Raw genomic sequence first — 26,173 nt, 5'->3', positions numbered from 1 at the left:
CACTGGAGGTATGTTTTCAGCTCACTTCCTCCAAGTGAAGGATCCACAGGGCCCTCCTGGTGCACATTCAATACATAGTACACACAAATAATGTTCTGATAGTTAAACTCAAGCAATGGAGCAATGAGGCACTGTAGTGATGAGCCCATCTTCACTTTCAGTCGCATCAGAGATGACACCAGCTGAATGCTCACAAGGCTTTCCTTAATCAGTGGGCAGAATGGCTGCCACGAAGTGCCGAGGCAGCCAGAGCTCCTGTACCACCTGGGGGCTACCTGGCTGGCCACACAGGAACATTTGGGTTGGAAAAGACCTCTACGATCATCAAGTGCAGCCATTAACGCAGCACTGCCAAGTCCAGCACTCAACCATTACCCTAAGCAACCATTCCCTGAGTACAGGTTTTTAAATACCACCAGGGATGATGACTCAACCACTTCCCTGGGCTGCCTCTTCTGATGCTTGGCCACCCTTTTGGTGAAGGAATTTTTCACTTGTGGCCATTTTCTGTTTTCCTATGTTTCAGAGGGTTTGGGCCTGCTTTTGCAGAACCAAATTTACTTTTAACGGAAAAGAGCACTCAACAGCAGAATTCATTTCACTCTAAGCAAAAAAAAGGTACAGGCATGGAAGGGGAAGGGAGGGAAGAGATATGTATAATTTGTAGCTCATTATGCCACAAGATAAAAAATCAGATTAAATGGGTAGACAAGAACCCTGACAATCCCCTGAGGAAAAGCAAGACCCATAACTGAGGACCTTGCACTGCAAAGATCTGATGTGTCTGCTGTTGATTTAGGCTCAAAGAGAATCAAAGGGTCTAGTCTGTCAGAAACAGGCAGAGATCTAAAGTTGTGCAGTCTTCAGAATTCCTGAGGAATCAAGGTGTGTGTGTGTTGGCATCCACACCAGAACAAACAGCAAGCCAAACAGCAATATCTAGAGACAAATACTGGCAACATATTAAGGGAAAGAGCTATGCCTAAAGCCAAAGGAAAAATCCAAGAAAAGCTAGAGTCAGTGACAAAGCACTAAAATGTCTGTACCTCAGAGAACAGAGTCTGGGCAAATGATGAAGGAACTGGAGCCACTAGCATGGGACAGAAGTGACTTCTTCAAAGGTCACAGAGGAGGAAAAAGCAATCAATCAGGCTAAGAATACAGGTGAGTAATTTCAGAAGCCAAAGATAAAAAGGGTAAAGGTGACTAAATAGCATTGTGTGTTAATTATGTGATAGAATCAGTTTGGATCAGTTAAAAACAAATAAATGGGGTGGAGTGAATGGGCAAGGCAGGAACTTCACTGCCAGTGGAATTAATTATATCAGGACTAGGCAGTATCTAAATCTGATATTAGGGAGGTATTCTTGGGAAATAGGTCTTTACAACATATCTCCACATTTAAGTAGGACTGTGCTAAATAGAGGAAGTCCTCATTATTTACATGTGGGATAAACCTCTGTACTAATCAACAAAATAAATGGGTGGAGATGTAATTTGGATATTGTTTTGATAATTAGTCTTGGATTGAATGATTGCATATTGATTCAGTTAGAGAACAAAAGCACAAAGTCATTTTATAATTCACAACTTTAATTTCAAAGTGTATCTTTTAGGGAGCTAAGAGAGGTATACAGAACAAAATTTCTGATAGAATAAGGTGTGGAGGAGGCTTGATTATTTCACAGAATCATAAAATCATTGAGGTTGCTGGATGTCATCTTGTCCTACCCTCTGCTCAAATGGGGCCACCTTGAGACAGCTGCCCAGAACTTTTGAATATGTTCAAAGAGGGAGAATCCACAACCTGCCTGGGTAACCTGTGCTCATGTTCAGCCACTCTCAGAGTAAAAAAAGTGTTCAGTAGGAACCTCCCGTGGTCCAGTTTGTGCCCATTTTCTTGAAATGGCAAGTTTCAAGTCAAAAATTGAAAAAAATAGCTACAGAAGCCAAATCCAATATTAAATAAAAATTAAAAACCCAAACAAGCAAAACAAAAGGACAAGTAGATAAAGAATCTTAGGTAATAGATTTCAAATTTTACTTACTACTTTTGATCTTCAAGAAACATCTCTCTTCTTTGCATTTCTTCTTGTCTTTTTTTAACTTCAAGTCTCTCTGCCTAGAGCAGGAAAAAATACTCGAGGTTTCCAAAAAAGCAAAACCAAACATCAATTATTTCAATTCCAATATTTCAATATTTTTGTTTTTAAAATATCTTTAGCAGTTGGGTACAGAAGTGACCCAATCTTAAATTTAAAGGTATTCACTCATGAACAAACATCTCCTAGCCAAGAGACCTGTTTAAACCAGAAAATGACATGGTGCTCCTAGTACCCATCTACCCAAAGGGCCTTGTGAGCCTTCACAGCCATCATGTCACAGCCCTGCTGGGGGACATCTCAGGGCGCAGCTGATGCAATCTTGGTCCTCACAAGAAAGCAGAAGCCCTAAACCACTCCACCAACGCAGATGATATCCTGTGGCACTGACAGTGCAGCGATGTGAGCGCATGTAGCTCACAGAGCTGACCTGCAGGAGAGTTAGGTACTGGCCAGCTGAATACGTGCAAATACAAATGAAAATGGGAGACATTTGTACTTAACCAGCATTCTTCTGCCTCAGATACCATATCTGGTGCAAGAGCCAACCAAATCCTTGACATGTAAAACTCCTCCGTAAATCTGCATACCACACAAATTATTAAGTCCCTCAATATAAAATTGCACATAATTTCCAGTGGAAGTATCATCTAAGCTGCCCAAATCCCAAATTCAAGTAGAATAATACAGTAAAATAAAGCAAAACTAAAGAACTTGCTGCAACAGCAGCAACATGCAATTCAAACTAAATTCCAATGGAAAGGAGGCCAGCCAAATTTTTGTTTTGGCTCACAGGATGCAGTTAGGTCCAGTGGGAAGAGCAGTTAAAAGGCAGTTCAGTGTATGAAAAGCACAAATTAGAAGTTCCAGCCTGAGATTTAATCCTGCTGTATTTTGAACTCCCACACTGAAGTTGGTGGGGGGATGCTCCAGTAAGAGCTCCCAAGAAATGATCACAACAACCCTCATGTGGAGCAAAATACATTCTCAGACCGTCACTCTGCTCACTGCCCACCCTCAAAAGGAAAAAAGGTAATTGCTTGGTAACCCAGCAACCAGGCATTGCTCTGAACAAAGTGCCCTGGAAATTTCAGACAATACCTTGCAGAGATGGGAAGAGGGGTGTAGGTGAAAATGGCCCCTGTGGCCAGAGCCCCAAATCAGGGAGGGAACAGTGCCTAAGCACAGGTACTGTGCAAGGCCAGGGAGAACAAGGAAGGGGAAACATCTAAGTGGGTAAGGGGTGTTAAGAACAGGGCTGAAATCCCCAGTTCCATAATCTTCTTTCTGTCCTGCGATGAAAAGCATTTCAGAAAAATTACAATTCTGCTGGCAGTTACTCAATCACTTTGCCTTTGGCAATTTCAGGATGCATATTTTTTAATTGGATAAAGAATGACTGTCTGAAAGAGATTTGCAAAACAAGTGCAAATTCCTCCTTTGCATGCACAGGATTAAGAAAAAAATCCTTTCAGATGTCTGCAGATAGGAAAAGAGCCACTATGTTGTGTAATGATAAAAACTGCTGGAAGGCAAAAGACTTAGAAGCTGTTATTTGGAAAAAGGCAATGAGAAATAAACAAAAGGAGGAAGGGGAATCTCTGAATAAGATGTCCTGCTCACTCATTTGACATGCAGAGACAGTGATAGAATGTATGACATACTGATGCAATTGAAATAATTTAACCAAACTGTAGCAAGGAACATCACTACACAGTATGGATGATTTTAGTGTTCAGGGCATATACTGTTTGCCCCTAACCTAGACACAGATGATGTGTTAGGCAAAAAAACTCCCACTCATTTGTGCAGCTTCACAGATTACAGGAAAAGAAAGGAAAGAGGCAGAAAAGAAATCTTATGGCTTGTGTTATTGTCAAAGGTGATGCTGATACCCTTGAGACACCAGCCGTAGCTCCCAGGCTTTTCCCCAACACTGCCCAACACCACAAGCTGATGCCATCACTGCTCAAAAAGCACTGGATGTGGAATCCACCATCATATTGCAAGGCTCCTGAAAGTTCAAAAAGAGAAATTCAAAAAGTTCCAAAAAAATCCAAATCTCAGAGGACTTCTTGTGGTCTAGCTCCTAGCTAGTGACATCTGGAGAACAGTGATATTAACTTTGATAAATACAAACCTTCAGTACCAACCCTGTCTCCCACTAGATGAAAAAATAAAGGAATATCCTACAGCTATTCTACCACCAGAATGGTACTTGAAGAAAACTCCAGTATCTTGAAATTACACACTTGTGGCTGGTGTGACTATTTTTTACTCTGGAAGTTTACCCTAGGACACCTGCTTAGGGATGCATGCAAGTGACAGGCGACAGGACGGGCACATTCTCCAACTAATGACAATCTATCAATAGACATTGCCAAAGCACTCCACATTTGGCACCATGTTCAAAAAGCCAAGAGTGGAACAGCTGTGATATTGAAGGTAAACACATTGAAAAATATTAGCAGAAGGTCTGTAAAGTGCCCGGTTTTAACAAATTCCTGAAAAAAGGCCACTCATGCTGATTAACACAGTCAAATTAAAGAGCACATGATTTGATAAAGAATAAAACAAAATTACAGCTTATCCTAAATAAGACAGTTTCTAAAGACGGCAGGTCTGTTTACTGCATAATGTAAGAGAAAAAAACATTGCCTTCAGTATAATCACACTGAGCCTTATCATTTCAAGTTGTTTGAATCTTCTAATAATCAGTCAAGACCTAAACTATAAAAGGAAATGCTAAAGGAAGGTTAACAGCAACAGAGATTTAGTGACAGGAAACAGAAATATCCATTGCACTGAAATCATCCAATTTTACATGCAACATAAATGAGAAAAGTTTAAAAAACAAGAAGCCAAGTATCAGCTTGCCTAAAATAAGCTGCTTACTTATTTTTTGGGTAATTTGACAAAATGTGGGTAATTTGACAAAATTTGACAGTCCTTTCATCCAATAGACACAAAGGAAATTATGATCCAGTCTGGTCAAACACTGTGATGTGAAGGGCTGCACAAAAAATACCAACTCTGGACATCTACTACTAAGGAGAAAATAATAAAAAAACTACCTGTCATGTACTTAAACACTTTCTGTGGATTAGACACACATCTCAGCATCTGGGAAAAATACAGAAAAAGGGAATTCCCTGCTCATGTTACAAAGTCTTTTCCGAATTATTTAACTGAGCACCAATCATTAGCTTCCCATACCCAAACTCAGGCAGCCCCTGGTTACCGCATGAACAAACCCCAACAGTCCCAGGACAAGCAGTCTGTCTTGAAGTGCACGGGAAACCTGAGTATTTGCTCACACAAGGTGGCCCTGTGGAGCGCAGAATGAAGACTCTTTCCTCTCTCTGGAAGCTAGAGAGAGACAAGGTAGACGCCAAGCTGGTCTTCCAGCAGCTAATAACCCCATGGTTAATTAAAGAATGACGGAGAGAGGCAGGTGGATTCGCACAGATAGTGAGGCAAACCTTCCATATTTGTGTATTGCCTTGGCAGACTCACAGTTTTTGCTTGTTCACAAAGATAATGGGAAAGGGAATGCTGCTTTTCTCTGCAAAACCAGCATTAAAACACTAATATAAACAGATCCTAAGTTCACAAGCAGCACTGGCTTACAGTACATCATCCTTACAATCAAGGAAGAACTGAGCTGAGTATCAGCGCCCGTTCTAGTCATCACACATTAGTCTATAGGGCTTCACCATTCATGTCTGTTGGCAAAGAAGCTTTCCAGCTGTGAAAGTTCCAGGGCTCCTGCTGATAAAGCTGGCTAGCTATTATCTCCTCTCAGACTGTCACACAATTTGTTTTTTATTGAATGAATAATAACCTTGAGCAAAAGAAGGGCTGGCCAGCAAGGAAAGACAGCCTGTGAACTTGCAGAAAGACATGCTCTCAGCCAATGCCCTACAGGTGCAGCTGAATACAAATTTATCACTTCAAATAAAAAGCTCCTTTCCTTTGGTAAACAGAGCCCAACGCTGGTTGTACAGCACCAGTAGGATCTGTGTCATTCTCCGGTCTTGGGAGCCTTTAATCTGTAGACAGGGTGAGATAGCCAAATTGGCACTTTCCAGTTGCTTTTCAGCATGCTCTTCTTAAAAGGTTAAATATTTAATACCTAATCATCTTCCAAGAAGAAACCTCCATCGGCTCAATCACTATTGTGGAAGACAATCTGAATAAAAAAATTTAAACTAAGACTTCCCTTTCACACACCTCTGTTTTGTGTGATTGCTTTGTGGGTATATGTTTATTTAGTCAAATTAGTCTGTTTGGCAAAGATGTTTGCTGCAATGTTACATCCTCCTTCAGCAAAAACAGATACTTACGGTTTTACTATCTACAACATCTATAAAGATTTTATAATCTGTGGGAGTGAAGGTAAGGAAATTAAAGAGCATGAAAACAAACCTGATACATCAATATATTTTCCAGGTGTAACTAGAAATTATAGCAGTCTTGTAACATTTTTCTTCTCCAATGCCCACGGGCAAACAACATATATTAAATAATTAATCTACTCTCTTCAACTGCTATCATCACTGTGTCTGGAGCTGTACAAGAGATGGTAACAGCTAACAACATTTTCAGGAGATAGTATTTATTGCCCCTGTAAGCTACTGTATATGGGCTTATGACCAAAGTATAATACTAACCACTGAGAGACCAGGAACAGTCTAACCCTCACCTAGAAGCAAATACAGTTATTTTTGTTTATGCATGCCCTTGCATGCCAACCAGTATCGACGACTTTTTAATTAACTCTCAACATTCAGTTTCTGCACTGAAAATCATTTTTACTGTTGTGGAGACAAAATGCGCAAACCTGAAATCTCCCTTTCTCTCCTTGTTAATGAGCACATCAGTATCATGCTCCCTCTCCTTTCATTTTTCATTTAAATTCCACACTGCATTCTCAAGCCAGTAGCACTCGGTTGCCACCAAGGAGACACAAATGAACTTTTACAAAGGGTTGTACAGCACAAAGAAGGAGATGCTTTATGAGAATAACTGGAGAAAGCAAAAAAAATAAAAATAATAAAAGAAAATTTTTGAGTGAGCTATCATTGGTGTCAATATACGGAAAATATTGGAAGGAAGAGTGATCTGGCCTATTAACAAGACACCTGTGTGTGCTGGCTGTAAAAGGGCTGCAGGGGCAGTTGAATTTCAGGGTGCTCTCATCACAACACAGGTAGACCACACTGACCGTTCCATGATTTGGATATCTTTTCCATCCTGACAGGCTGGAATTTCTTGTATTCTTCCCATGTGCACAGGCAATTATGGATTTCTATAAGGTCTTTGTGCCAACTGCTACAGTCCAATCTTAGAGAGGGAGCTCATGCCAAAGTGAACCATATAACCTGCACACAATTTACCTCTGACCTCCCTTTCTGCTAACTCTACCAGATAGATGCAACAGAAAGGCTGGAGTTTCTGATGAGCCAAAGGAACACTCAAGCCCCCAAAAACCCTGGGCAGGCATCCTTCAGTCAGCTACAAAGAGAAGGAAGACTACATTTCCTAATTCCTCAATACCATCCAGGGCTACCACTGAATTTAATTAGCCAGCTCCCTGTAGCTGAGCAAAATCAAACATCAAGACATGAACTGTTATATGGCTTCAAGTCTGCAGTAACCAGATTTACCTTTTCTCTCTGAATTGCCTTCTTTTTCAGGATTTCAGCTTCTTCAGCTGCCTTTTTTGCTTTTACGTACTCTTCTCTTTTGTGCTGTGTGACATAAACACAGGAAGTTATTTTACATATTTATGTATACCAGGAACACATAAGGTAACTTTACTCCTATAGTGCACATCTTTCAAATCTAAAATGTGTTAGGGAAAAGTTTCTGGATTTTTTTTCACTTAAAATAAGACACTGAATTATGAAGGCCGTGCAACAGCTACTGCAATATTGGCTTTAAGAAGACTGAAAAATCTAGGACTGATAAATGGGCATCCATGCAAGGACTCACACAGCTGACTGATAACTTGCAAGCATTTATACCTCTTGTAACAGGAACAACATTTCCACATAAGCACGGGACAGGGTGGTACATTGATCAATTAGTCCAAGCATAAGCAGCATGCTGGAAGATACAGTATGGCATTTAAGTGGCTTTACAACTGTTCTGGTTGTTATTTGAGATATCATCTGTGATACAGATTGCTACATATTTATGGAAAGATTTCTCATTTTCTTTGGTGCAGAACATTAGTTTCTGATTTTCTGCTGCTTCCTTCAGGTTTCATGACTTTCTCCTGTCAAGCAGCTGTGAGTTCATTTTATAGTCATACAAAACACTACAGAAAAAGCTTTCTTTTGAGTTCTAAAAATAAACAAATACATTTATTCTTACTGACCTTTTTCTGGTATTTAGATTGCATGAGAATCATTTGTTGGTTTTGTCGTACTTGAGCCTCTGATTCATTTCCACCTTAAAGAAAACCAAAAATATAAATGGTACTTTGTATGAGCATTTTAACTGCAAATGCTGGTCATTTCAGAATACAGCAATATAACAGACTGGATGTATGCATATACAGGATTTTTTTCATAATTACAGTAGCTTTCTGACATTAAAGAGAACAGATAGGAGACCTTTTTGATCATTTTTTTCATCCATCAAAAGCACTTGCCTATTATTTACAGAGCACTCACTGTATCATCCTCTCTACCAACAAATATGTCCCTACAATACATGATCAGTTTACTGAGGAACTATTCCATTTTCAGAAAATCAGTCATGCTTTGCAGGTGAGTTTTCATTTTCACATTCAGCTATCCCCACCTTCGCTCAGTTTTTCACACACATACAGTCAGAAATTCTATTGCTAAAAAGTTTATCTTTTATCAAATTTAGGATCTTGGACTCTGCCAGCTCCAATGGGATGCTATCATGTTAATATTTTCTAAGTAATGTCTTGGGGCTCAGGGAAGAACCCCCTTTCTGAAATGGAAGTAAAAGCCTTTCTCACAGACCTAACATTCATATCCAGGTAGTAGAAAGCATCCTTTTCCAAAGCCATAGATTCTCTTTTGTGAACATCTAAAGCTCTGGCCATAATGTTCAGCCTTCAGTAAAAAGAAACAAAATCCCCACAAACAAAGAAGCCAACCACACAAGGAAAGTGATACTAGGTCTCAAGGGATTGAGGCAGTGACTTTAATTCTATTACTCTGCTTTATTTTCCGAAGTATTTTCTTTCTGTAGGAAGGGAAATAATTTATTCCCTTCAGTTGTTGCAAAAAATAACGACAGCCCCTACTCCATTCTGAGGATGGGGGCTGTATTTCCCCAATTTATTGTTTTCATGAGAAATTCCCCTCTATGTGCCTCCTAATTCTACAGAAGCAGCTGGACCAATCTGTGCTACTTTAGGTGCCTGATATCCTGGGCTGTATCAAAAGCAGCACGGGCAGCCAGTTGAGGGAATGTGATTCTGCCCCTCTGCTCTGCTCTGCTCTGCTCTGGTGAGACCCCACCTGCAGTGCTGCATCCAGCTCTGGAGTCCCCAACAGAAGAAGGACATGGACCTGCTGGATGGAGCCCATGGGAAGGCCTCAAAAATGATCAGAGGGCTAGAGCTCCTCTCCTGTGAAGAAAGACTGAGAGAGCCAGGACTGCTCCCCCAGGAGAGGAGAAGGCTCCAGGGAGACCTCCTAGCAGCCCTTCAGTACCTGAAAGGGCTTGGAAGATAGCTGGAGAGGGAATTTTTGCAAGAGTATATAGTGATAGGACAAGGAGGAATGGCTTTAAACTGAAAGAGGAGAGATTTACATTGAATATAATAACGGCATATTTCACTGTGAGGTGCTGAGGCACTGGCACAGACTGCCCAGAGAAGCTGTGGATGTCCCATCTCGGGAAGTGTTCAAGGCCAGGCTGGATTGTGCCTTGAGCAACCTGGTCTAGTGGAAGGTATCCCTGCCCATGGCAGGGCAGTTAAAACTGAATGATATTTAGGTTGCCTTCAGACATAAACCATTCTATGAATTGCAAGACCTTTCAGAAATGTAAAAAATACTAGGAGGGATCACTCTAAAGGTAGCTCTCTCCATTTACTAATGGAAGGTAACTAATCTTTAGGAGCTTTTGTGACATTCAGTGAATGGGAGATCAATACCCTAAGCGTGGCAACATTTCTATGGACGCAAATAAATCCCTAGGATAAGTTCTCCAGAGAGAATGGCCATACAGTATACAAGCAATAAGCTTAAAGTAGCAATAAGCATACAGCTGGCATTGTAAAGTGTCTCTTCCCCAGGTCTAGAAAATAAAACCCTGCTAAATAGGTTTTGAAACCTCTTAAATGCCTAATCTTTCTCTTTTTTTTAGCGTTTTAATAGCAAAATTTCTTTTGTACACTGTAGATTTTTTGCTGGTACTAGTGGATGCTGTCTCGGAACAAATATTTTTCTGATCATTATTAGAAATTGCCTATAGCCTTTCAGCCAGGTTTAATTCATTCAAGTTGCCTTAGCTGTAATGTGTCAAATGCTTCACTAAAGTCAGAGGGTGTTGTGATCATATATAATAATACCAGAAAAGAGATTGTTGCATTTATCAGGCATGATTTGTTGCTCCACTTGTTGCTTACAGAGGAGAGTAGGACTTGCATCCTTCATTGCTCTCATCTCTCCATGATGCCTGAAAGTTTGCCAGTCAAATATTACAGAGTTGAAAGCCAGAATACTTATTTCCCTGTGGAAACCACAAGTGTTAAAAAACTTTAAGAAACTTCAACTTTATTTAGTGATTTTATTTAGTGATTTGGACTAGATGTGCAGTCCCTTAAAATCACTCTGAGAAAATAACACATGATACTTTCTTCTCCTAATGAGCACCTACAGGGGTGAAATTAGAGATGCCATTTCAGCTCCAAATTTGTTCCTGTGGGAGTGATATGTTCTAATAATCTTTGCACCTCAGTTATTTTCAGAGGCGCTGAACACAGTACCTGTGTCTCAGCCTCCAGGAGTCTAAGTGGCAGCTAGAGAGTGACTAATGACATCATATTTTCTTACTTTATTTTTTTTTTCCTCTGAAGTTTCTTCTTTGCCCAGAAGGATTTTAAAGGCAGTGGGGCCAGAAGTTAGGACTCCTTACACTCAGTCCCTGCAGCTTTAAGGACACTCTCAGTCACGTAGCCAGCTTGCACACACCAAATATGTCAAATTTCTTTTTCCAGACTTCACATTCTTCAGCAAAAAGCTCTATGGTCTTTTTGTGACAGAAGTATGTCTTCTAAAAACTACCCATAAGCAAGAAGCAGATGTTACATGTGAACTCACACAGACTGTGTCACACAACTGCACATGATTTGAATACAGGGCATTGCCACCACTGCAAACAATTGTGACTCAGCTGCAGGGCAGAACATGTAGGATTAGGATCACCTTGAGCCAAAAATCAGCTCTGGGTTGGAGTCAGCTCAAATTCCTCTATCTTCCACCTGCTGTACATTTTTATACACTGGACACCACCACAAACTTATCTTGTGTAGCCTGGCAAATAAAGAACTTAATTTGCAGGTCAAAGCAGACCATATCCTGCACTGTGCACCCCAAATTCTCCTACAAAAGCCAAGGTAAGGAGGGGCAGCTCTTCTTTTCTAAAACTTTTTAAAACTAAGCCAGAAATATCACTAAATTCAGTACTTTATAGTGGTTACAATTTAAGAAATCTCCTACACTTCTCCTCACCCATCTAGAAAACATCTTGCTTATCTTAGCAACCACATCAGTTATGTTCAGGGTGTCTTAAGTTCTTGCAGCTTTTTACCATGTTTTTCATTTACTTGTCTGTTATCTTCAAAAAACTGGTAGTACAGGGCTTCACACACATTTAGCCTGCAAATGATGAAGCTGCAGGGATCACTTTTGCCTCTTCAAGAGCCAACAGCCAGGAAAGCACACAGAGACACAGAGGAGTTTTCTTATGGGTACCTGGAGGCTCTCCAACATGCTGTCCATCTGCACACTAATGACAAGTGTGTGCCCCCTCAGAGACATCAACCACAGACAGTGTAAACAGCAGGAGGGTTAATCCACCTGTTTTCCCCAAATGGTAGTACAGATTTTCTACCCTGCCCTTGACAGATTTCTTGAGTGACAATCTGTGCTGTTTTGTTTCAGAAACATCTTCCTTGCCATGATCATCAAGAAGCACAGAGCACATACAATAGACTTATGTCAGCCCTTATTGAAACTGAATCGCTTTTAATAAGTAGAGAGGAAAAGTTAAAATGTCTCATGTCTTGGAAAATTTAATTTTGCAATTCTCAATTGCTGATTTCCATGTCTTACCCAGTCTCTGTGGCACCAACGTAATTGGCCCTGGCCTGTGTTCTTTCTTCCATTGCTCCAGGTCATCAAGCTCTTTCTTAGCAACTGAGCAGGTATAAAAAGAAATAAATATATGGAAGTTAGAGGAATACTAACAAGCAGCCATTACAGCTAATTGCATGTAATCCTGAAGACCATCCAGGAACCAGCTTGCTTCTCAAGAGATGCAGACACCCCCACAAGAGGCTACAGAGTCACTGCAATAATTAGCTAATGAGGCAAACATTTTTCCTAACTTGAGACTGTAATGGTGAGCAACCCTAGGACTCAACCCCAAAAGTAAAGCCAAAACCAGCTAGGAGACTGCTAATAGACTGCTTTTTAACCCCTGGGAACCTATAGGTAAGTGCCACAGTATTTATTCCTTCAGGTAAAGCAGAAGTTGTTACGATGAAGATGTTATTACTGCATAGAGGGAAATCCTTGTGGTGTAATGCTCCCCAGCAGGGAAAAGAAAAGTAATTTTCCGTCCCAACCACATGCTCCCTAAATAAAAACAGGAGGAATGCATGAATCAGCTTCAAATTAAGACACTTCAACATAGGCACCCACATGTGAGATGGGCAGCAAGCTCCCAGCGTAGTCAGTGCAAGTCAATACAGCCGGGGTGCAGCCATATGCTCCAGGATGGCTGATTTAACTTCTCTCTTTGTTGACTGACAGAGAGAAAAGCACAACAATTCCTTAAAATAGCAAGGCCAACAAAGCCTGTGGAAAGAGGAGCTGTGTTTTACACTAGCACTTCAGTTGCTCTAGAAGCTTATTTCACTCAAACTAACTGTGCATCCTAATGGCTGGCTATGGCTATTGGAGGCTAACACCAGCCCTCCTCTAAGAGCATAAAGCCAGTATTTGGGTAAACCTCTAAAGAGACCCAAAAGACAGAGAACAGCTTTTTATTTCACCTTTAAAACAAGCATTTAAGTAGAGACTGCATCCAGTGAGGTCCTATTTCTGCCAGCGTCCAAGACAGAAATACTTGACATGCTTCAGACCTTCCACACTGGCACCACAAAGTGCAAACAGATCTTTATTAGAGCAGCAGCACCTTTGCTGTTAACATGATAGTTAGGTCTAAGATGATATGCTGCTATTCTTCCTTCACAAAGATATAGTTTGGTTCATGATAAATCCATTTTCTTTCTTGCATCCAAAGGAAACCCAACCCACACCAGCCTGCTGGTGAAGCATTTCAGCCAAATTCACGTTTGAGAAGAAAGGATTTGATTGTACTGTTTCCTCGAGGACTCAAGACATGAGAAGTGCTGACTCACACTCCTTCAGCTTTCATGTCTTGCATAAATCAATGCCCAGGTGTGTAGAACTGCTGTGCCCAGTCAGTCACCACTGTATACAGAATTTATTTCACATCTGACTCTGGCTGTAACTTTGCCAATAAAAGACTTCAACATAGGCCTGATCTTTCTGGTAGAGATTCTGGCTGCTCCTGCTTAGTTACTTTCACCAGCAAGACTCAAAGCTAAGCAAAACTGAACATATATCCACAAATACTTTCCACCTAAAATTACTTTTATCAGTTTCAGTAGAACCGCTTAACTCAAATGCATGTTCAAGAACCAATAGTGTCTGCAGTCGCTTTTGTTTCCACATGGGAGTATTTCCAAAAATATTTCTTATTTATATTTTTGTTCTTCCTCCTCCTAACCCTGAGACTGTTCAAAGTTCCCAAATATGAATTAAATCCTGTAAAACTTGGATAGAGCTAATTCCAGCATAGTTTTGCAGAAGCCATCTTGAACAACTCCTGCACTGAAACTACCAAAACCCTTCCGACAAGATTTATTCTGCGTGAAGTGAAGCCAGATGATGAGTCACTCTTAAGAAAAGCTACATCATCATGGAGAATGCTCATGGCATTGGCATTACTGTCATATCTGTACATATAAAAGCATTGTAAAAATGAGGATAAAAATTGCAAGAGCAATAAAATGCTAAAATACCAAAGTTATTCAAGTCAAAATAGTGTATTATAATATTAGACAACTCAACTTACTTTGTTGCAACTGTTTTCTTCTGGTTTCATTTGGAGTTACCAAGACATATGGACCAACACTAAAATGAAAGAATACACTCTTATTTTTCCTGTTCACACAAAATCAGAACTAGAAAGTGTTCCTTCATCACCAAAGTCAGTTTTCTGCTGTTGTAGCAAACAACTTCACAGAAAAACCAGTATTTATTCTGATTCAGCTCTTCAGGAATTTTTGGTAAGTACGAGTACTTGCTATATTTGTAATTTGCAGCAGATACCAAGGATAATATTTTCAGGAATTTTTAGCATAGCCTTTGCTGTTCTTATTCAAGTCTTACTCTAGACTGCTGACCTCAGATCTCATGCATTTCAAATCAAATCACATCCTTGAATCACAATGTTCCATGTGGAAGACCACTGTCTGCTGGGAAGAACACTGGTGCTGGCAGTCCCACCCCTTACCTTGTGGGCACCAAGTGCCTTGTGGACTTAAGCAGTCTGCCCAAAAGTTGTCCAAGGAGTGTGCAAAGTCACACTGTGATGGACCCAGGTGACTTACTCTCACCCTGAGCCTCAGTTTCCTTGCCAGCCTCTCATTTTCAGGCACCAGGAATTCCTTGGGCATATCCATCTTGCTGTCACACCTAAGGTGCGACTCACTGAATCAGGACAAGGGGCCTGTTTTGCCAGACTTAATTCAAAATGCAGTTGCTGTCTCAAGGAGCTATCAATCTAATGTGACAGCAAAGAGGCAAGCCAGGGTTCAGAGTGTATTAAGAGACTCGAGGTGATCAAAAGAGTGATGAGAACTTGTCAGTTCCACTTGGAGAAGACAAAAGGCTTTATCTCCATGGTGTATTGTGTGAGTAGGAGTTTACATAGCTCCCACTTATCAGAAGTTGTGCTATGGGGGTGCAGGTTTACCAGAAATGCACCAAGAAAGTTGGCCCCACACATCAGAGTCTTGGCAGGGTTTTATATGCATGTGTGGGCACAGATATTTCATCTGGCTTCACTGCAGGAAAAGCACAAGGAGAAGAACAGCTAGCAAAGAATAATTAGGGGTGAAGGCTGAGCCTCTTCAGGAAGGGCCACAGGGAGTGGCTAGAGGACAAACTAGTAAGCAGAGAGAGAAGTTGGCAATGGAAAAGTAATGAAACAGTAAGGCCCAAGACTAAGGCTTAAAAGGGGAATGAAAATCAAGCAAAGAGATCAAAGTGCCCAAAGCTGCCTGCTGCCGTATCACTGTAATTCAGGATTTGGTAAGAGAGTATTTATATCCAATTACCTCTTTCTCTTTGAAGACTTATTCTAGGAGGATGTGGATTAATTTATGAGATTAAACTAGTAAAGATAGAGCCGTGAGCTTTAATGGTTCCATTTAATATGATCTTTTCCCTTTCTGCCAGCATACTCTGGTGCCCCTGAGACAGTGAGACTGTTCTGCACATCTCCACCGAACCCCAGACCCTCCAAGGCTAGAGTGAAGAGGGCAGCAACACCCCAGTGGCACTCACCACACAACTGCAAACATTACTTAAAAGAAGCTTTGACAACACATCTCATAGCATAACACTCCCAATCAATGATGTTGTTTCAGGTTTTTCTCTATTTGATTGAGTGGTAGCACTTCCAATTTATCCCAAAGTGCCTTTAACAAGCTGTTACACAATGTATCTGTTTCAAGACGTTTTTATAGCTTTTGTTTTTGTTTCAGATATTAAGATCATATTTCTCTCAAGTTCATACACAAAAATTATTAAGTACCTTTTAAACTCCCCTCCTCTCCCTTTGGCAGTGATAAAAGTTGCTGAAATTGTATGTTGCAATGCTACATATCTTCCTCCCCCAAAAATTGATCAGTGCATCTAGATATCACGCTGCTTCACAGCACTAGAGGGCAGAAGAGTTTTTATACCATATACTTTGATGACTTCAAACAGCATTTGTCTGGTTGATTTAAGTTATAATCAATTTTTTTTAAAAAGACCTTGGCTTGTCTGGACATGTATGAGAAATCATGGTATCAAATCTAGCCCTTTTGCCATGAATCATTTCCTTCATCTGCTTCTGCTTTTTGGCTGGAAGGCTCACACCCCAGGAAGCCAGGTGGGGGCCACTATTCTGGTACCTGACCATGGCCTCATCTTCAGCACCTTAGAAGGACTGCATATGAAATTCAGCAAAGATCAATCAGCTTACCAAAGAGGTAGAGGCAACAGTACATTTACCATCTGTTTTCCAGAGAGCAGATTAAGAGTTGTTGTGTTTAAAACAGTGTTTATTTGAAAGCAAAATTCATTTCCATTTTATTGAAATAAAGGCAAAGAAAGTGAGGATGCCAAGTCTTCAGTGAGGGAGAGAAGGGGAGAACAGGACACCAACTTTTCTTTGTCTTTTATCTAATGCTTTGTTTTACTTATTATTAGAAATAATAAGGGGGAAAAAAAGGCAGGGGGGAGCATTATTGAGTTTATCTAACTTCTAGTATTCACCTTGGTCTCTGGAAAAAAATGCCAGAGTGTGGGTTTGGGTACTGGGATCAGGAATGGCCTTAAGCTGAAGGAGGGCAGGTTTAGGTCAGATACTAGGAAGAAATTCTTTACTGGCAGGGTGGTGAGGCACTGGCACAAGCTGCCCAGAGATGTTATGGATTCCCTGTACTTAAGGTGTTTAACAACAGCCCGGTCTAGTGGAAGGATTCCTGCCCATGGCACGGGTGTTGGAACTAGATGACTTTTAAGGTTTCTTAAAGAATCATTCCATGATTCTCTGATCAGGGAGAAGGAGGAGTAAGTACATGGTAAATTTCTTGTGTGAGGGGTGAAAGTCAGGGTCCAAACTGGTTCCTTGCCTTTTACCCCTACAAGAGAGGAAGCCAAATGAGCTGTTGCCTGAGAAATTCTACCTGCCCTACCAATTCTAAAATCTGCACCTAATATACCTTCTTTTCTTGAGATTCTCTTTTTGAAGGAAAGGAAGTTAATGCAAAAACCCACCACCAGCTTCCACCTTGTGTTTCTATCCAGTTTGCAGGATATTTTATGTCATTTCTTTGTTCAGGCAAAACCTCTGATCCAGTTAAGCCTATAAAACCTGCTACAGCCTGTCAATTTAATATTCCAGTCAGTTTCTGGGTTGCCACAGTAGCCATAAGTCTGGAGCAAATTATCCTACTTACCTGGGGAGCAATTAAGGAAATGTGAAGATTTGAAGCTATCAGTGGTCTGCAGAATTTTGTGCTTTATACCAAAGCACACTTTATGAAGTGCTTCAAAATTCACCGACAGAAAAGATTATAAAGAATTTAAATTTACAGTTTCCCTAATAATGATTCTAATTGTTATAAGACTTAAGCCTATCTTTGAGGTAGAGTTGTTTTATAAATACAAATACAGAAGTCACTGGAAGTGGGAGAAAGAACATCTTACCCCAGTTTTAGCTCTTCAAAAAAGACAAATCATCTTCTGCCTTTATGGATCATATTAATCTTGATGAGTGTTTTTTGTTTTATTTTCTCTGCAGAAAATGGGAATGTATTGACTCATTACACAGACTGAACAGATATTAATGAGAGTAAGAAAGTTGTAACCCAATAAGAGAATGCATCTATATTGAAATAAAAAAAAGGAACCTCCTATGATTTTTCAAGCAGATACACATAATATACCACAGTTGTGGGATTCTAAATGCCTATATATAATTGTGGTTTAACCCCAGTCAGCAACTAGGCACCACACGGCTGCTCGCTCACTCTGTGATGGGATCTCGGCTCACCCATGGGATAGGAGGGAGAATTAAAAGGGTTAAAGTGAGAAAACTCATGGGTTGAGATAAAGACAGTTTAACGGGTAAAGCAAAAGGTGCACACACAAGCAAAGCAGGAATGGATTCATCACTCCCCATGGGCAGGCAGGTGTTCAGCCATCCCCAGGAAAGCAGGGCTCCACCACATGTAACAGTGATTTGGGAAGGCAAACTCCATCACTTTGTACATCTCTCCTTCTCCTTTTCCTTCTCCCAGTTATGTATGCTGAGCCTGATGCCATTTGTTATGGGATACACCTCTGCCAGCTGGGGTCAGCTGTCCCACAGCTCTCACAACTCCCTGTGCACCCCAGCCCTCTCTCTGGTGGGGTGAGGCAGAAAAGGCCCCAACTCAGTGTCAGCCCTGCTCAGCAATAACAAAACATCTCTGTGTTACCAACACACTTTTGGCCACAAATCCAAACCATAGCCTCACAGCAGCTATTATGAAGAAAATAAGCTCTACTCCAGCCAAAACCAGCACATACAGAGAGAGATATAAAACATTTCAATAAGGAGAAACATGCAATAATGTCATAGATAATCTCTAATGATAGTTTACACTTTGAGTGATCAGTAACACCATGTCTGAAAACCTAAATTTTGAATCATATGTGTAAGTCTACTCTTCTAACTAGCTCAAGGACACCTCTTCAGTGCTTTAAAGGCATTGATGATAACAATTTTTGTTCTACTTTCTTTCAGGTTTGTATAAAATAGTTTATTTCTAAAATTGAAAAAACCCATGGGGACTGCTGCTCACTGGTAATAGGTTTTGCAGAGCTGTGCTCTTCAGTTTTTCCTCAGGTCCACTCCAGCCATCTGCCACAGGAGAGATATTCAAATGAAGTGTGAAATAGTTTAAAGAGTTAGAAAAGGAATGGGTGTTATAAACTGTACCCAATTCCCCTGTGTTTTATACTGTGGGTGCAGTGGTACATGAATGTCACAGAGCTGAAAGCCAAATATCTTGCTCTGCTGGGCAGAGTACTCTGCATAACAGACAGAAACTAAGGAGAATGAAGTTGGAGAGCAACAAAAATGACTAAAGGGAAGGAGGCATGGGCAGATTCAGTCAGAGGAGTGAGATACTGCATTAGATAGTATGTTAAAACTGAATTTAAAAGAGATCAGACTGCCAAAGCCAGCTCTTGAGTTTCCTTCAAAGATACACTAAGCTGAACTTTGCATTCATTTATCAGGAATTGTTTTAAGAGCTGTCAAGTCCACACCACCACAAAGTATTGTTTTCACCAAAGCTCCCATGCCTGATGGAGCAGCCACATGCTGCTGAGCAGCACAGAAGCTGCCAAATTAAAGGGCTACAAGATGCCAAATCTCAGCAAGCAGATAACTGTCCTGTAGGTATCCCTATTTTGCAATGCTCACACAGCCAGATGCTAATGATAATTGACAGCCACAATTCTAGACCTCAGCTGAGCAATATGCTCTGTGTCCCAGCAGTGCCATAAGCAGATCTCTGGGAGAGTGTACAAACCTTACATGCAGGCCTGGGGCTCTGGCTTTCCAACTTTATCAGTGGCATCATCTTACCAGTTTGCAGCTCAGAGACAAAAGTGATTTACTGGGGCTTAGCATTACACACTGTCTGATTTATCCTCACTGTACATGTGCTTTTAACACAACAGGCAGAAAATTCATTACATTAGCAGAAAATGTTCATCACCAAAAATCTACCTCCATAGATTTTGTCCTGTGTTTGCCACAGGCCAGGAATGCACTTAATTAACACAGTTCAAAAGATGTCTGGAAGATTATTAAATGAGGGTAACTCACTTCTCTATTTGGTCCCTTTCATTAAGAACAGACAACATTTTTGGCATTGTGAGGAAGAAAGCAAAGAGTTAGATCCTGAAGAAGTGAACTTGCAAGGGGGAAGAGTGAGAAGGGAGAGGGCAGCAGAGAGCAGTCCAGGAGAAAGTAAGTCAGAAATCTGCAGGAAAGAAACAGACTTGAAGTTCTGCTTTTACCCACATGCTTGCAGAGAAATTCCTGAAGTTAAAATTTAGTCAAAAGACTAAAACTGAAACTTGGAACTGAATTTCCAACAGTTCAGATGAGGCTCAGACTCAGCAGCTTGTTTTGGTCTTAGCACATCAGAAAGAAGAGCAGGTGCTTCAGCCGTACTCTGTTTTGGACAATCTCAACAAACTTCTGAAGATCCAAGGAAATTGCCACCCTGAGGGATCAAATCAGGGAGCCAAGGGGTAGCTCTCAGCCCAAACTTGGCTCACAGCACAGCTTTCTCTCCTCTGGAAACACTAACATGCCATTAGTCAGATAACACCAAAGGGGCAGAGCTCACTGTGGCAGGGCTGTAGATCAGCAGCAGACCCAGCAAAGTCTAGAAAAGTCAGACATGGCCATGCTCGTGCCATCCCCACGTGCTAGAGCAGCTCAGTTCCCTCAGTGTGGCACAGTGTCAAGGATGTAGGGAGAGGGATGTAGGCATGTAGGGAGCATGCCAGAGCCAGCTGGAGCACCTGGTAATCCCTGGCCCTGAGGAACACAGAGCATCATACGTGGGGAGGCCAGGCACTGTGCTTGGCAGCACTGAGTGCTGAGCCGAGCTCTCCCCTGCAGGGCCATGCATGTGCTGCACGTCAGGCTTGCCAGCGTGCCTGCAGAGCTCAGCAGGTCACATGCTGTAGCACATGAACGCTGAGATTTGAGATAGTGCCATGTTCATCTCTGCTTCCCCACTTTTTCTCTTTTCAACAATGTATTTCCCCGTCCACTGTCTCTGCAACAGAGAATTTGTCCTTTCATTGCCCCTGACCAAATGCAACATCCTCCCATAGATTCCTTATTCATCACTTTGCCACAGGTCTTCATCAAGTTATGCATCAAGAGAACACGTCAGAGCTTGTACAAAGCAAGCTCTTCCAAAAAAGCCTTCTAATACAGAATAAGGAAAGACTTCCTTCCCTGCCCCAAACATTATATGGCACAGCAACCCCTCCATCCAGACTGACAGTACAGTTACTGTCTTACAGAGACCCTGCCACCAATCCTGTGCCTGGAGAAAAGGCTGGCTACTGACCATGGCAAAGCTGGGCATCTCTGAAGCGCTCCACTGGGCTGTAAACATTAGTACATCAGCCTGAAAGACAGAGAGTTGCGAGGCTTCTCCTGTGCAGCAAGTGGAGAGCTAAACTCTGAACAGATTTTCCATAATTCAAATTACCTGTCTTGCATTCCCACCAGTAGCTGGGCAGTGGGCAAAACAAGTATTTTGCTAAAAATCCACCAACAGTTTTGTAGACTTTCCTAGGTTACAATATAAAGATGTATTCTATTCCCATCCTCTAGACCTGCTGAAAACAAGAGGAGTATTGTTTTTCCTCGTCTCCTGTTAATGGGCCCATCGATGCCTTGCTGTATGACTCGGAGATCACTCCCTCCAGCAGCCATTTCTCTTTAATGGACCCACCACATGACTCACAGAATGACATCAGCTCATTGTGAGATGCCTCGCCCAGGGGGAAGAGCTAAGTATTCCCACCTGGATATAATCTGGGGTTGGGACAGGACAAGCCTTTTCTACTGGATCTTTGGGGGAAGGCTACACCCTTTCTACAGGATCACTGCTCCAACAGAACTGCATTTGCTACTCCAGGAGGACTGCAGCCACCAATCCAATTGGACTGCTGCCAACACCCTGACCAACAGGGTGTCAGGTTGTATTCTGACTATGTCAGTGTTTTTTATTTTTGTATTATTGCATGTATTTTGTTTGTTTGTTTGTTTTCTTTTTCCTTTTCATAAAAAGTTGTATTTCTGACTTGGAGTGTCTCACTGGTTTTGCTTTCAAACCAGAACATAGACTAACTATTGTTTTATTTCAAGGAAACTTTAGTTCATGGAAGAACTACTAAGTATAGCCTGTCAGCAATAGGATGAGGGGTCTTATAACACCGTAGGTATTTTGGTTTTGTTTTTGTTGGTTTGGTTTTTTTAAATTCAGGATTAAGATCGGAAAAGAAAGGAAAGAAACCTCTCATAGATTTGGCTCCAGTGTCAAAGAATACAATTTCTTGAGTCAAGCATTCTAGCAAGTCCGCTCTCCTTTCAAAAAAAAATGATGAGGGACTCTTACCAGCTGTGCAGCAGTATATCTTCAGGCTTTATTATTTTGAATTTCAGTTTTTAATGGATTTTACCAGAACCAATATTATTCTTGGCAGCTTTAAAGGTGCTAAAGGCAGACTGCTGAATGGGGGCAGCAGTTTCTTTTTCAGGCACTAGCTATAGCTCACCCTCTAATTTCCCCATTTTCCTCCACCTTTCTTCTGTACAGACTTTTGTTTCTGAATAGGTATGAACAGGGGCAATTTGGGAATTTGCTTTCTACAAGTTAATTTCATGGCACTTAGCAGACAAAGTGAAGCCACTTAAATGCAAGCTTATTATTATAAGCAGTTGCAAGGTCTTGTCATCCTGGTGACTTTTTTCTCCATGGCCTGAAACCACATTCTATGTATAACTGGGTGGGGATGTACAAAGTGTGACTTCAATTTTGCATTTGAACAAGTACTTTTCTTAATTAGGACCATTTTATTGTCACTTCTCGCCCTTGCCATATCATATAAGGGCTTTTCCAAACCAAAACTATCTAAACTCTAATACCAGCTGCCCACCTTGTATTTTTAATAGTCTGGTTTGAATATTCAGTGCTGAACAGGACTGCAACATGCTACATCCCACACATATTTCCTGTGTCCAATCTAAACAAAAGGTCACCTAATATGACTCGGAGATGTTCCTGAGATGTTTTCCCACTCCAAATTTTTCTCACAGTCTGAGACAGAGAGTTTGGATTGAAACAATTCACACAGAGCCTTCAAAAGAGACTCCAACTACTGCTTTGCTGGCAGCAAAACTATACCCCTGTCTGTTTTCAAAAAATAGCAAGCAGAAGCTGGAATAGAGACACTACTTGGCACAGAGGTATCCTGTTTGGGCCCCTCATGTTCCCTCTGCTATGCATATTCCAGAAATCCTTTAGTAATGTTAGTCTGAGCTTTTTTCTCCTACTGTCACCCTGTAACTGCAGCTCTCCAGCTGCTCTTGTTACCCCAGAACCTGAAAACCGCACCTGAGGGTGTTCCAATATTTTAGTTTTAAAGGTCATATTAAGAGATGTCACTGGCTAAAAAGCTGAGTCAGCTTTATCAGCAGTAAAATGATATTTTAATCTGAAATCATTCTTCAAATGTAGCTTGAGAAAAATGAAGAAAGTAATAATTAATGAAACTTTTTTTCTTTAAGAATAAAGATCCCTACTGTTCTGTTTCAGTATTTCAAATGCTATCTTCTCCTTTAATCTGTATTAGTTAAGGAAATTGCAGTTTAAGTGGCTTCATCCCATTCAAACTGCCAGGTAGCATCCCCTTCTAAAGGGAAGGATGCAAGCCCCCCTCTAATTCCTTTCATTTTTTTATTAGACTATTATTTTCCCACTCATATTACATGGTTTCTATTCCAAACTGCCTTTCCTTCATCCCTCTTCTCATTAACTGAATACTAATGCAGAGTTTAATTTGTACATCTGAGATTTAGGAATTAATTCTTTGTTAGTACTTTATGAAGACACAGAGAATATTTTCACACAGCAGAAAATAGTGCTCAGTCTTTGCAGTGGATGCACAACAGCTTTATGTCTGCAAGAATCATGTAAGATGAAAGAGGGAACAGGGATTTGTGTGATTATATGTGCTCTGGCCTTAAATTCTGCAGGGAGCTCTGGCAAACCAATTGATTAATTATTCACCTAACCTTTACCAGGGGTTTGTATGCCAGACAAACTGGGTAAACATGGTCATGCCAATGGGAAAGCTCCCACTGGCCCTGCTGCCCCCTCCTCCCCCTGAGAAACAACCCAAACAGCAACAAAATGCACACATTACAGCTACATAAACAAACTGGGGCTGTCCTTGCTCTACTGTGGATATGTGGCACTGTGAGAGCAGGCAAGACAGAGAATTTTTCATATTTGGAAGTGGCAGAAAATAAACAGACAGCAACTAAAGAATTGTTGTTTGCTCTCCTGAAAGTCAATCATTAAAGTGCTGATGGATTTTAAAGGGACTCAGCTTTTAGTAGACCCTGTATCATTGCTACCCAATAGAGAATCATTCACAGGTTTCAGTGGAAAGCTGCTGATCTCTGCTCACCATCAGCTGCCTGCCACCTCCTCCAGAGGTGGCTCCACTTTCTTCATCCAGAAAGAAGGGAAAGGAAACTGAAATGTTTGCAGTTTTGCCAGCTGCCCTTTGAAAGACGGAAGAAAAAGAAGCAAACTAAGCAAAATCAGCACATAATAATAATCTTAGCATTACATGCACTGTTATAAGAACTCAGAAAAAGCACATATGGTGAAAAGGAATAAACACTTGGCTATGGTCATCTAAGTATATTTACATTAAACATACGTGCATAAAACACAAACACAGAGCTTTCAGTTTCTATTCTGCATTATATCTGCAAGACAGAGCTTATGTAAGTTATCTCAGGATTGTCAGTGGAAAGCAAGAGAGGGACTAATCAGAGATTCCAATAAAGCACCAAATGCTGAAGCTTTGGTTTTAGTTTTGTGAGCATGAAGTTCCTGGAAGCTGTTCTGTGTCCTTGACTGCATTCAGATCAGTGCTGGAATGCAGCCTATATCCATCTCTTAAGCCAAAGTAAGTATTTTTAGACTTTCCAGGATGAAATATTAGGAGGCACAGAAAACAGGGAGCTAGAACCAGATTTGAAATTTCACTTTGAAAAAAGATGCCAGACACCATGTATGCCAGTATTCAAGGTACAGAACTGGCCACTGCTATGGCACAGGGTATAAGCTATGCTGTCAAGAAGCCTTCCAGAACAACTTAGGTCCCATGTAGGAAGCTCCAAGGAGATGGCAGCATGCTGCTTGTATGCTCAGCAACATTCAGGCTTTCTGTAAAATATTTTCACCTTTAACAGTGTACACCTCGAGTAAGCTGGAGAACAGGCACCCAGTGCAGGTAGTAATCTGCATTAGTAATCTCAGTCAGGCTCCTTGTTACTTACTACTGCTTTCGCTGTTGTTGGTGTTCTGATGCTTTGCCTCCTTGTTTCTCTTCAGATGCTGTCAGCTTCTGGGTGTTTTCACCCTTCTCTGTTTCCTTGTTGCCATGAGGGTTACCCTGAGAGGAAGATGGCATATTGAAGGCAGTAGCTGTCCTGTACCTGCTGCCTTCCCTCCATCCTCCAGCCCCAGACATGGTTTTACAAGTACCTTGCCTTGGCAGAAACCAGTATTGCTGCTATAGCTAGGGGAACACTCAAATTTTGGAGGGGCCAGAAATCAGTTTCAATTCCTGCTAAACTCCTCCCCTTCCTGAACTTTGGGCTGTCAGGCGTGCCAATACATGTTCTGGTTTCTGAGGCATCCACTAGCTGAAGCTCAAGTTTCATCATCTCAATCACAGCACCCAGGCAGACAGAGGTCACAGGGTGACAGCAAAGCTGATCTGCACTAATAAACCAGGTGACAACAGTGTGCAGAAGCGTGGGGAGATCTGACATTTTTCTGATAATTTCTGACATATATTTCTGATCTATTTCTGACATTTTTTTAACCCAGCACTTCCCTGTGACAGAGGGAATAACTCTTGGGAGTGTTATTACCTGCCCCTGAAGGTGAAAGTAATGAAGGTTCTTGTTAATGAATCTCTAGGGGCAAATTAGACTGAAAAAACTCTTTTCATATCATTTTCAGAGTTTGCATATATATATATATATATATGAACAATTTGGTTGCAATGGAAAGCACCTATATAGCCATTTTGGTTGTTATTATCTATAGCAATATGCCAATATGACAGCATAAAGATATCACTTAAAATGTG

General features: G+C 41.1%; 1 protein-coding gene across 2 annotated transcripts in view; it reads right to left on the bottom strand.

Moving 5' to 3' along the window:
* EPSTI1 (epithelial stromal interaction 1) overlaps positions 1-25,584 on the bottom strand; it is a 52,228-nt gene extending 26,644 nt beyond the window's left edge. For both annotated transcript variants that reach the window (XM_058799935.1, XM_058799936.1), the window contains exons 1-6: positions 25,353-25,584; positions 14,487-14,545; positions 12,434-12,517; positions 8,488-8,561; positions 7,772-7,855; positions 2,049-2,122 (exon numbers count right to left, since the gene is read on the bottom strand). In XM_058799935.1, the coding sequence (XP_058655918.1) occupies positions 2,049-2,122; positions 7,772-7,855; positions 8,488-8,561; positions 12,434-12,517; positions 14,487-14,545; positions 25,353-25,546 (569 nt within the window). In that variant the 5' untranslated portion in view covers positions 25,547-25,584. The remainder of the gene's footprint in view (positions 1-2,048; positions 2,123-7,771; positions 7,856-8,487; positions 8,562-12,433; positions 12,518-14,486; positions 14,546-25,352) is intronic.
* Between the last annotated feature and the right edge of the window lie 589 nt (positions 25,585-26,173).

The sequence above is a fragment of the Ammospiza caudacuta genome, chromosome 2, assembly GCF_027887145.1.
Source record: "Ammospiza caudacuta isolate bAmmCau1 chromosome 2, bAmmCau1.pri, whole genome shotgun sequence".
Lineage (NCBI taxonomy): Eukaryota > Metazoa > Chordata > Aves > Passeriformes > Passerellidae > Ammospiza > Ammospiza caudacuta.
This window is presented reverse-complemented; position numbering and strand designations above follow the sequence as displayed.